The 12,662-nt window shown below is 37.5% G+C and overlaps 1 protein-coding gene across 9 annotated transcripts in view; it reads left to right on the top strand.

Annotated features, from left to right (window-relative positions):
• LOC107226691 (trafficking kinesin-binding protein milt) overlaps positions 1 to 12,033 on the top strand; it is a 96,336-nt gene extending 84,303 nt beyond the window's left edge. For 8 of the 9 annotated variants that reach the window (XM_015667586.2, XM_046739385.1, XM_046739386.1 and 5 more), the window contains 6 exons: positions 4,870 to 4,946; positions 5,155 to 5,530; positions 5,658 to 5,893; positions 6,018 to 6,208; positions 6,290 to 6,538; positions 7,351 to 12,033. In XM_015667586.2, the coding sequence (XP_015523072.2) occupies positions 4,870 to 4,946; positions 5,155 to 5,530; positions 5,658 to 5,893; positions 6,018 to 6,208; positions 6,290 to 6,538; positions 7,351 to 8,809 (2,588 nt within the window). In that variant the 3' untranslated portion in view covers positions 8,810 to 12,033. Of the gene's footprint in view, positions 1 to 3,597; positions 4,135 to 4,869; positions 4,947 to 5,154; positions 5,531 to 5,657; positions 5,894 to 6,017; positions 6,209 to 6,289; positions 6,539 to 7,350 lie in introns of those variants that run through there. The other variant, XM_015667584.2, reaches the window with a different exon arrangement.
• The last annotated feature ends 629 nt before the right edge of the window (positions 12,034 to 12,662 follow it).

Here is a 12,662-nt window from a genome sequence, read left to right as displayed (position 1 = left end):
CATTTTTCGAATTTCAAAGCTTAAAATAAAACTGAAACCACACTATCGTTCAGTCGTAAAAATATCGGTTATTTGCATACTTTCCCGCATCGATAACAGCTGTCCAAAGTTGACTTGAAAAATCAAGCTCGAAAAAGAGTGTAACCGTCTCTATAAAAAAGCTTCACAGACCACACCGCGCGTGTTGCTCGAATCGAAACAATATTAGAATTTAAATTTTTGATTTTTAATCTGTCATTACCAGTAATTTCGACGATTTTCTTTTTTTACATAGGGATCGAGGTGTTATTAAAAATTAACAACTAAACAAGTTGCACGTTGTATATTATCGTGTCTAAAAGAAAACCAAGACGTGATTTCGTTTATTATTATTTAACAATTTTTTTTCCCCAAAATCTATAATAACACAAGATAGTCTCGAAACAACCGATGTAAGTGATTTGGGACTTGGATAAAAATCAAGAACATTGTCCTGGCGTGAATTCGTACTACCTATTTACTGCCGAAAGGTTTTTCTTACAGTGACGAGGCGACTATTGCCGATCATCTTAAAAACATCACGTTTTCACCCTGATAAAGTTTATGTTCTTGTGTAAATAACAATGTGCAATTTTTGTTGTTTCCTCGTCTTATTTTTACACAGTCAGGGGCTAGTGAGAAGTTCAAATTCATGTAGAGAACGCGCGCGGTGTTGACGAAGGCTTGCAATTTGAGGAGGAAAAATATTTGCATAATGCAAATCGAATCGCATGTGCGAATTATTGCAAGGTATCGTATATACACCCTCTGAAACACGATGCCATTAACTTTTTCTAATAATTTTTTTCCGTTGCTTCTTTTGCAACTGTTTAATAATCGACGCACATCCGTTGAATTTATTACGCTGCTTATGTCGCAAAAACACGTATAATAAATACAGATATACATCGTACAATGTACCCGTATGCGCTTTTGCAAGGCGTAAGATCTGGATTTGCCATGTCTTGCCGTATTTTATCGTTTAGCATGCGAATGTTGCACCACGATTGTTATTCACGCATTTGCACCCCACACCTGAAACTGTTTTAGGTATTTCAAATTCTAGAGGATCGATACCTGTGAGTTCAATTTGAGACAGTAAAAAAGTACTTCAGATTCGCTTATAAAATTTTGATACTTACTTCAGACTGGCGAAGGAAACGAGAGATAGATCAAGCTTTTTTTTTTCAAATACATTTTGCTGAAAGAGGATCTATGTACATTTATTCATATATTCCACGTGGGTATGAATGTCATCAACGATCGATGAGCAAAATAATAAATTTCAGCAAAACTTGAATCCTCATTCATCTCCAGGCTGAATATTTTTCGATAGCGTGAAAAATTGAATTTTCTGAAAGATAACTTCTATCAAAGTTGATACTCGGATCATCTTGAATACAAGAATCGCGTGAAATCTACACAACAAACAAAATCACGGTATATAATACACGACGATAAGTTGATAATAGTTCAAAGACGTCTCCGGTTCTCGGAGATAGCGCTTAGCTCTACTAATAATAATATTGTATAAGACAATTGGAATCCCATTTTTATTTCACAATCATTCAAACGGTAGAGAAATGATTAAACTTTTTTTTTCTACTCTCCCACGGAATCAACGTAAGCAAAAGTGAATCTATGCAACTAGTCTTTTAACCTCGAATGCCTTCGAGGCATTGTTATTATCATAATCATAATCATATTTCCTGTTGGATTGAAACACCGTCGCTCTGATCCCTGGTATAAAGAGTCAAGAATTACACGCGGGCATCACAAAAATAAAAGTCTACGATGTTGTAACAACCGGTATTCTCGATATTTTCTATCCTCTACTCTCGCGTATTACACACAGGACTCAGGCCCGATTGGGTTTTAAGAATTATGTACGAGCAAGGCTTCGGAACAGGCCCGAAATAGAAGAGAGATCATCCTCTGCAAGTCTTCTATTGTTATTTCAATTTTGTTTTTTTTTTTTTTTTATTTCAAAGCGATATTATACACCTCGTACACCAGTACAAAGCTATACGTTATAAACCACGCAACAGATTCTTCTCTACGTACTGCGATGATTAGAATCTTTCTAGTTCGTATACGTCATCCATGAAAGAAGAAACAGCGTGTATGAGCTGTGTTGCGATAAATTTACTGCTCGATAAAAGCGCAGATTTTGATGTTGAAATCGCTGCAAATGAAAGAATACGATTTCCATCTTCTAGTATAAAAAAAAAAAAAAAACTCGCTTTTAACATCGTTGAAATACCATCTCCAGCCTACTTCGCGAACGGCACAATGCTCTAGGTACACATTTAAAAACAAGTCAGTCGTCTTTGAAACGAAATTGGGCTGAGAATGCGGATAAAAATCTGACGAATAGTAAAAAGATATTTCAAGATGTCAAAGGGGAAAAAGTGTGACCTAGTTGACAAGGAAAGTCCCATATTCGGGTCTGTATTCTATTGTTATATTATAATTGACATTGATCAATATTGAACAGATGTCAAGTGAAGTGAAAATGTACAACTTCTTTTCGACGAAAGTAATGCCGGGGTCAACTTTTGGTCGATCGCATTTCAATCGTTCTAATTCAATGCATTTGCGTGATTTATTTATTTTTTTTTTTATCCTCCTCATCTAAGGTTAACTGAAATCTGTCTTTCTATGTTCAGATTCCGATTTTTGTCTTACCATTCTGATCCCTTTTACGTATTCAATTTCTCAGTATATGTATAAAATTATAGAATAAAAATATAGAAAATTGGTATTCGATCTAATTTATCAACAGCTTAAAATAATATATACATACACACACACACACACTGGTCATGGAATTCTGCAATTCTCGAATAGTCAGGGAATCGTTTACTATATATTTTTTTCATACAAATACGTCCCACAGTTTTTTTTTAAGCTTTAGATAAATTAGATCGAATACCAATTTTCTTACCATAACCGGAAGGTTCTCTTCAAACTTTGAATATCCCTAAATATTACCTTACAAACGACTGTACGCTTCGGCTAGATGGGACAGTGTGACCCAATAAGTTACAGTTCGTACATTCGTCTAAAAAAAAAGATGATGTAGAAAATACGTATATATTTTTCAATTTGTTATAACGAATTTATTCAAATCGTTCAGGGAAAATTATAAGATTTTTGTCTGCAAAACCTAGAAAAGTCAGGGAATTTCGTGATGGAGGAGATCTAGTGGCCACCCTGTTAATACTATACAACGTAATATATAATGTGTTACAAATATCAGAAAACCAGGCAAAACGTGAGCGATTTTTTTTTTTTTTTTTTTTTTCAAACGAAATTCGTACGAGCCTGAACTCTTTCCATTCCAGCTTTTCGCGATTATTCGAATCCAAGTCCTCCATCCCTCTCTCTTCTACCTCGTCTGTCTACCACGTGGGCTGCACTTCTCGGTAGACTCTGAAAAGTCTGAATGCGCCAGCGTCGCGACGCCCCGACCGGTCGATAAGCAGAGGGTATTGTAGGTACATATATATATATATATATATACACGGTTTTATTCACTCCCCTCGTCCCGTAATTTCCAAAGCCAGCAGCGAATCCAGCATCCCGACGGCCTTGACGTGTGGAAGGTAGAGAAAAACTTCGAAGGCTCGCGTTACAAGTTTTCGAAATTTCTGTAATACGTGCGGTTTCCTCCCTAATTCGTCGCAATATTCGGGAAAAATTTTTCTTCACTTCTTGCGGAGATGGTGATGATACTTTGTAAACTCGTTAGTCCTAAATAGCATTGGTGCTTGTATTTATTTTGTATTACTTTTTATTTTTTTTTTTTTTCTCGTTCTTGCCTCGTTTCAATATCAAACCGATCTCTTGATTAAGTGCCTGCGTGTGTCTCCCTGTTTTATCGACTATGTGTTATTCGTTTGTGATCATTTATTTTCGTCGTGAGACTTATAACCCACTTACAGACAACAAACGAGGAACAATGTAGAATTTCGGTGTATATCAATTTTACTGCCGTCTGGTGTAATTTAACCTAAATGTTTTCGCGAGCTTTCGAAGTATTTGTTAATAGAAATCGGAGTTTAAATTCGAAATCGGAAGACGATGCCGCTGAATCCTCGACCGGCATTTCAGGTATTACGCTTTTTGGAAAAGTTTCTAGTTTAATCAGCGTCGATTTTGTCTTAACCGATACATTCTCCAGCTTCCATTCCTACCAGATTCGTTTCATTCAACAAATTCTACCGAATTCGTGCGTCTACACAGCGAATATTCGCCTCTGCGCTACGATGTTTATTATACGTAATTTCCGTAAATATAACGCCTGATTCACGGTGGGAATATGCGTCGTAAAAGCTGAAAGATCAACACTGCCTATACTATGCGAAAATTAATCAAAATACACATTAAGGCGATGCCGCATGCGCAATTTTTACCGGATGCAATTTATTCTCATTACAATTTTTCGAATTAATCCACATTAACCATGATTTGAATTTTCTTTATCAAAATAATAGCAACGTCTTACAATACTCAGCAGATTGATAAAAACACTTGAAATATTTATCACAATGTCCTACATACCCGCCCGTAATTTATTACACCGTTGTTTTAACAAGCTTGTGTTATTTTTGGTTCACGAGCAGTTTCTTCTGTGTTAACCAGCACGATTTACTTTCTTATTGATGATTGATTTTAGCCAACAGTCCAGCTTTCTACGTACATATTTATATCTATATATATTTATTATGCCAAGTTGTTTCGTATTTACAAATCGTATACACGTAACATTGTTGCACGTATAATAATCGTGCAAATTGTTCGTACCGATACACGCAACTGACTTGCAAAATTTATTATCTGTTCCAGTTCTATGTAGCAACCGGGTGAGCCAAATGACAAAAACCTATAATGATATAGAAGCAGTAACCAGGCTTCTGGAGGAGGTGAGAACTCATTTTTTTAACTACATTGTGTCAAGGACAAAACAAAACTTATCGAAGCTAGGGTGTAATTTATTTGCTTTTTGAATCGCACCTTCTTGCGATTCTTCATATTTCACATAACTTGCTCCTCTTCTCTTTTACGTAAACATAATTCGTTTATCTCACACGAATCGATATCCAAACTGAATGAATATTTTCTGTCATTTAGAAAGAGAAAGACTTGGAATTGACAGCTCGAATAGGAAAGGAGCTGCTGACACATAATCAAAAGCTAGAGAGCAATGTTACATCGTTGGAAACAGAACTAAAACTAGCCAATGAGAAAATAACGCAGCTGAGTCATGAACTGATTAAGAAAACGGAACTTGTACAAATTTTAACAAACGATGTCGACGACTCTGGGTCGGAAAGTGGGACCCCTACGGGTCTTAAGGGTATTAATTTGGACATGATGCAGCGGCGGATCAGCGTCCTTGAAGATGAAAACAAACAGCTACGTACCGAGTTTACCAACTTGGTGCACGACGCTGACGATTGCGAAGAGAAGGAAGCCCGCCTCGTCAAAGACATTGCCGCCCAATTAGGTGAGATTAATCATTTTCTTCGGTGCCTATTTGTCAACTTTTTCTAAAATTAAAATCTGGCGAGCCTTCCTCCTGGTTCTGACCTTCGCTGATCGAGAAACGTTGCTTGACAAAACTAATATTACAGCAAGCGCAAACATGGAGGCAGACGGAATGGCGGACGAGCTGGACCGCCAGAAAGAGGAGAACAGACTTCAGCACGAACAAATAGTCAGTCTTAGAGCTAAGCTGGCCGAAACTGAGCTCAGGCTTGCTCGGTTATTAGCCGAACACGATGAAATGGGAGCTACGCTAGTCATTACTAAGGATAATCAAAATATCCTTGCCAACGAGCTTGCCGAATTCAAGGACCGATATACGGAGGTGAGATTTGAGCATTAGAAACTGCCAACTCAATAATTCAACTCCAAAGAACACCGTAGTTTGAATTTAAATTAATACCATACTTACAATTCTACATTCAAAAACGTCTAATCAACTCTTACAGGTCGTAAACTTGCTGGCTGAAACGCAGGAACAATTGCGTAAGCAGAGAAAGAAGGGTATGCCCATGGTTCGTGGTGGCTCGCTTTTCCCGTCTCTTGGCGCCGCCCCACAGCCTGACTCCATAGCTTCCGAGCTTGAGTCTTCGTTGTATTCCGAAGCCAGTCTTGACTCAGGAATCATCAGTGATAGAACGTGAGTTTGGCACTAACTTTTCAAAACTTCCATACATTCTCACTCATCGAATATGACCGCACAACTTCTTGTATCTACTAGGCCGGCTTACAAAAAAGTATTTGAAACCGTTCGGAGTGCTTCTCGAGCATCGTACGCTGGCAGTATGGATGCCAATCAGTTCCCACGTATCGGCTCCATGACTACATCAACTTTGTCCAGCGGCTCTTCTGGCCCGCGCATGAGCTGCGGTGCTTTAAGGCCTGTAGCTTCCTCGGGATTCCCCAGCTTGGACTCTACCGGCCACAGCGACAGCGAAGGCTCCCTTTTAACAGACTCGGAAGAATATCCGTAAGTATTTTACATTTGTAATATAGGTATTTACTCCTAGATAAGCGTAGCTTTTATCCACCCATCATGGAACAACCAACAATTGGGGCAAAGTTGGGGGATTTTATTTGTTAAAGAAAGCGTCTATTTCTTGTCTGAGATCAATAATGCTTGTTCCCAATAACTGATATTGGATTGAAACTTAATCGCTTCTTAAAGAAGCTTTTACCTTAGACAAATAGAACCAACAGTCTTAATCCAACATCCGGAAATGAATAAAAAATCTGTTGAAAAAATCTCCAGAAATGTTATTTGCGCTAATGTTGGAGAAAACGAATAGAATAATGTTTCTACTGTACAATAGAAATGAGTATGATCAAATTCGGTAACAGAAACTCAGATATCGAATATTTACAAAAACGTTTTCTAACTAGAGTACGTTCAAAATGATTAAACTCCAGTGTTTTTTCATCTGATCTTAATGTTTTTGATTCATTTTACCCACCAACCAGACCCCCCAACAAATTCTCTCTTTACCCAGTTTTATGTAAAGAATTACTAGGTTTTTATTCACTATGGTGTTGGATTTTCGGAAGTTTTGTTTTTCATTTGATATAAGAATTAGCACAGGAGTGCAAATTGAGCGTCAAACGAATTTTTTCATTGAATTGCTTATGCATATTTTGAGTTACTACAATGTGGCTATTATTAAATTTTGCCTAGATTTCAACATGAATTGATAGTATTAGTAACGTTGAGACTACGGATTACATTTGAAACTAACTGAGACGCGCAAAAATATTACAATCGTATATTGTGTATACTTTTTATAGCGGTCCACAACAAACTGGAGTACCAGGTGCACCTGGAGCAGCAGATCTTGAAGCCGCGCTGCGTCGCTTAACACCGGCAGAAGTAATAGCGAGACGTGCGTGCCTGAGTACCGGTGCTGGTTACAATTACGACTATGACGCTGGAATTCAATCCCCACCTTCGTTCTTGCCATTCGGATGTCGAACACCTGACAGCATAATGTCGACTGGAAGCAGTGGTAATCTTAGTGGCTTTAGTGGCAACAGTGGAAATGGTTGGCGTCTTCCTGAAAAGTTGCAAATTGTCAAGCCGATCGAGGGGTCACAGACGCTGCATCACTGGACGCAGCTTGCTACTCCAACCCTCGGTGGTCTACTAGATGAAAGGCCAGGAGTAAAGACGCGGGGAGGTCGAGCGCTTGAAGATCTTGGCCTAGAGACGTTCACCTTGGCTGATCTCGAAGAAGACGAAGAGTATGCGAATCCTGGAAAACTATTCCAGGACACTGGATCCATCTATACATTCACAAACAGTACTGTCCTTCATCCTGACGATCATACCAGCGTCACCGCAAGCGTTGTCGGCAGCAGAGTCGCTACGGCTCCAAACAGCGCTCTTAATTCTGGAATGAACACCCCGAGAACCATGAGCCGGCGTAATTCGACGTCGACTTTTTCTACCACTCTTGGACTCGCCAAGATGCTGAACGAGAGAGGAATCAAGGCCGTCACTCCATCCTGTGTCTCGACTCCAAGTGGAGAACGCAACTTCACGCCAACCGCTACTCCATGCAATAGCCCTGACGGTACTCCGCCCCCTTCCAGATCAAGCTCCCCACCTCCTTACAGCAGTCCGTTCAGACTAGGCCTGTTCAGCAGTGGAGCTGAACTACTGAAACGCACTTTTGGCACTGAGGAACAAGTTCCTGTTCGAAAGTCAAAGCGATCAAAACCCACGCTTAGTCGGTCAGACAAGAAGGCTTTGACTGGCATCAGGCTGGTTGAAAAACTTGAACGTATTGGGATAGACACTATAATGGCGACTACAGCGAGTTCCTCCATCTCCCCTCTCGCACTTCAGGGTGCAATTTACACAAGGCGATCAATGGACAGTCCAATGGCTCAGCTAACGTCACTGAAAACTTCAATGTCATCTAGTATTAGCCAAGATAAGCTCTCATCTTCCTCGTCGAGCAGCAGCGGAGACTCTTTGATCGAAAAGCCTCCGCTGCCGCCAGGAAAAAACCGAGGAAGGGAATCGGAACTTGGTGTCCCTGCTCGTCCGGGATCAGGTGCTTTGACCAACAGACTTGGTCAATTGACTAGTCGCCAACGACGCTCCGGCGCGGGGGCAACACGCCCTGACCTTGGCAAGGTCAAGGCAACGTCGACGCCTCAGAACGTCAAGGAGTCGGCACCGCAATCGGCATTAGGCACTATTAGCTCCCTCCTTTTCGGAAGGAAGGGAGGACTTCTGTAATCACGTTAACGACGCTAAACTAATGGCAACTTTGTAGGTTTTGAAATAGCAGGGAAATCAGATGTAGGAATCATATGTTATTTTCTAATTTACTGCAATACTGAACGGACGTGAACGAAATCTGCACGAACTGTTCGTCTTTTTTTTCTTTTTTTTTTCTGGTAGTTTATTTACAAAACGATAGAATATATTCGCATCATGTTTGATAAAGGTTTGCTCTTCATCCGAGTATCGAATAGTCGACCTGAGACACCCCAAAAGTTTTAAACTCAAGAGGCCACCGAACTGCGGCCATCACGAAGTAGTTTCAAATGGTAGAGGATTAACAAAATACCATTTCTTCGATCGTATTTACTGATCTACACAAAAGGAATTAACTGATGAATATATTTTGGTGCAGAGTAAATTAAATTCATTTAATCAATCACAAATTTAGAGTCTTTTCATAATCCGTTTTCAACAATTGACGATGACAGCGATTTTTACCTGATCAGAGCATTGAAAAATAACTTAGTGTTTCCAGTGAGTATCTTTATTGTGCAGGCTATGAATCTCGGAAAAAGAGAATTCCATCCAGAATAAAGTGGACGGATTCGTTATAGTTCTAGAAAAGTAGAAAAAACAGGAATTTCCAGGCTAGTAAAAGAGTTACGTTACAACTGACATAATATCATTTTTACATTTCAAGGCACTTTTCACTGTATTTGAATCCCAGATGGATCTCCCGCAATTGATTTACTTACCAGGTTTACACTAAGAAGCTATTTTCTATTTTTCAAGCCCTTAGTTCAATCCAAGTCGCAGCCTTGACTCATATTTTCAATATTGTGTTTGGAATAATATCAAAGAGCTTTGTAGTATAATTTAACCGTGTTTGCGACAAATTATTCCCCAAAAAGAGCTGCGTGTAAATAGTTCATCAAAATAATTGTACATCAATTTTTATAAATTTTTAACACATACAAACATACCGGTCTAGAAAGACAAAAAACCAGTACTGAGAATTTGGTTGTGTTACATGATTAATTTTAGCAGAATTCACTTGCAGCTGCATACCAGTTCAGATTTAAGAAAAAAAAACCGATTCTTTCAGTTACAAAGGTGCGTGATTTCCCCTGTGAGAAATTTTAAATCATGTTTCATTTACCTGAAATAAAAAATCTACCGATGCACTAGATTGTGCTTTTATGTTAGAAGAGAAAATTAAACATACGTGAATTGCTTTTACAGTTGATTATTCCCTAGATGTAAATATTAAATGGTATTAATGATTGGCGTCATAACATACCTCAGATCGCTTTTTAGATACACAGATACGTATTACAGAATTACTCTTACTGCTACATTGGTTGTCATAGCTAAGCTCGCTAACGATAGTCATAGGATTATACCACACCTATACTATGTAGACGGCCAACTTATTTCTAATCCAATCATTATTAGTTGTTGTCATCGATAGTTATACAGCGAAGCTGGTCAAGCTCAAATATTACGTAAAAAGTCTTAGGACGAAAGCATTGAACTATTGCAATCGTATTATTCGATAAACGCTGCGATGCGAAGACCGCAACAAGTCCTCAGGTTTCACTCGCCTGTGGATATTTTATAAGTATCAACGGTTGAGTCGTGAAATATCATTTGAATAATTTCACCCTTGCAATTGTAAGTCGAAGCAGGATTTAAAAAAATCAATTATCGTATGTGCAATTGCTCGGGGTAGAAATATTAATTCAAATAAAAGTTGAAAGTGCAGCCACGCACAGATTCAGCAGCAATATTATATGTAAAATGTGCCCGAATATAATTTAATTGTACAGTAGAAAGCCACGTATCGTGTGGTATGTAAATAGATATGCAGGTAATGGAAGGAGAGAAGAGAGAAATTTGTGAGAGAGGATGAGAGACATTATAGCTCATTGAGAAATTGTTATTAGTTGCTTATTTCATGGATAAAAATTGAACAATGCTTTGCTAGAGTTTCTCGTAGTATAATACTGTTGGGATCCCAGAAACTCTTATTTCAGCACAAACGAGTAAAAAAAAAAAAAACAAAAAATGTCCAATTTCTAAATCTGGTGCTAATGTATTTTTAATTCGGATTTTTTTTTTATTTTTTCATGTTAAGGCGTGCCTCGTTTTGTCACACTTGTCAGTTCGTGAATTTTATATATTTATTTTTCTGTTCTTGTTATTTTTTTGCAGCTAATTATTTACGACGATACGATACAGTTTTCATCAACGTAAACTAGCTGTTGTCAGTCTTTGAATCAAGAAGATTGTACATTCAGCACTTTGTTTATACGCGAATGTTGTAATCGATATATCAATTGTGGCAGTGATTTATATTGTATCAATTTTAATACAGATTGTTTGTATGTTTGATTCTTTGTTTTGGCTTTTTGACAGAATTCATCAATTAAATTATCATTGTAATCTTAGTAGGCGTTCCGTTAATCAATTACCATTTTACTTAAGGACAATCCTGTATTATATAAACGAGCATTTATTCTCGTTGACGCCTTGTAAATAAAAACATTATAGATACGTACAAATTAATAAATTTTAAGTTGAAAACGAAAAACAAAGGAAAAAAGAAAAGAAACAATTATTAATTGATGAAAAATCATTTGTTGCTGTCCTGTGCTGTGAGCTAAGTAGTTACGTTTAAATGTTTGCATCCTTATGTTATTTCCGATTTAATAAAAGGCCTAATAAACGTGAAAATGAGAGAGGATCTTTTAAATAGGAATAATAACATGTAGTGATGATGAACAGTCAGGGGTTCGGTGTTGTTTTCTGTAAATAGAAATGTAGACAATTTTAGTGTTAATTTCAGAGAAACCGACGAATCCAACGTTTGCAGTTATAAGAGCAGAAAGGCCTAAATCAACTGATTTTACTTCAATAATGCGAAATAGCTACATTAAAAACATTTTCTGAACGAAATCAGCAGAGGTAGATAAAAAAAATGTGGTGACGGATCTGCATTCTATCTATCGTACCATACCGTGTATTATAATTTATAATAGTGATTACTCTAATTTATCAGTGTAATATATAAGGTTTGGTGAACAGCTCGAGAGTTTTGCCAATTCGTTAAAAGAAGGTCAACGTAATCAGACTTGGGATGAAATTCAGGTGATTCCTGATATGTATTATGTAATATAAAAAAAAAACTATTTTAACAGATATTACATGTCCATCAAGGGCGTAGCTAATTTTAATTATTTATTTCTTTTCCTAATAGGTAAATATTTTGTGTATTCAGCTTTTTCAATTTTTTTTTATGGACCATTGCATGTTCAACGGTAACCTTCACTTACTATAAAGTCATACCGTTTATCCAAATTATTGTCACTGTGTGCAATTTATTATGTGCGTTCTCAGTATTAAACTGTATCGAAGGTACACCACGGTGCTTGATATTGATAAAGGGAATGTCAAAACTTGTAAGATCATCTACTTGCCGTTCTCTTGTTCATTTTTTTTAGTTTACTCTTTTCTGCCTGAATTGTGTTGCAGTTCAAACGTTCCTATACATACTATCAATACTACTGTTTGTGTAGTTTTTATTTATCAGTTTCTGTTTCAGACTTTGTACGTGCATTTACATTATTCTAGTGAAATGCATCGTTATAAATATGAAAATAGTTACCAATGTTAATCTGCGGACTGTATAGGTATTTACTATACACAAACCTAGGTATACTCTATACATGATATGACGTATACATAATATAAGAATTGAACAATAAATATATTTAAATATGATCGTCATTTTTTCATCTTGTGTTGCCTTTGTGACAATGGACACGTTGTACGTGAAACAGTTAAATGTACAGTCAATTTTCGT

This window comes from Neodiprion lecontei, chromosome 5 (assembly GCF_021901455.1).
Source record: "Neodiprion lecontei isolate iyNeoLeco1 chromosome 5, iyNeoLeco1.1, whole genome shotgun sequence".
In the NCBI taxonomy this organism is placed as follows: domain Eukaryota; kingdom Metazoa; phylum Arthropoda; class Insecta; order Hymenoptera; family Diprionidae; genus Neodiprion; species Neodiprion lecontei.
The sequence above is the reverse complement of the archived record's forward strand: the minus strand, read 5'-3'. Positions and strand labels throughout refer to the sequence as shown.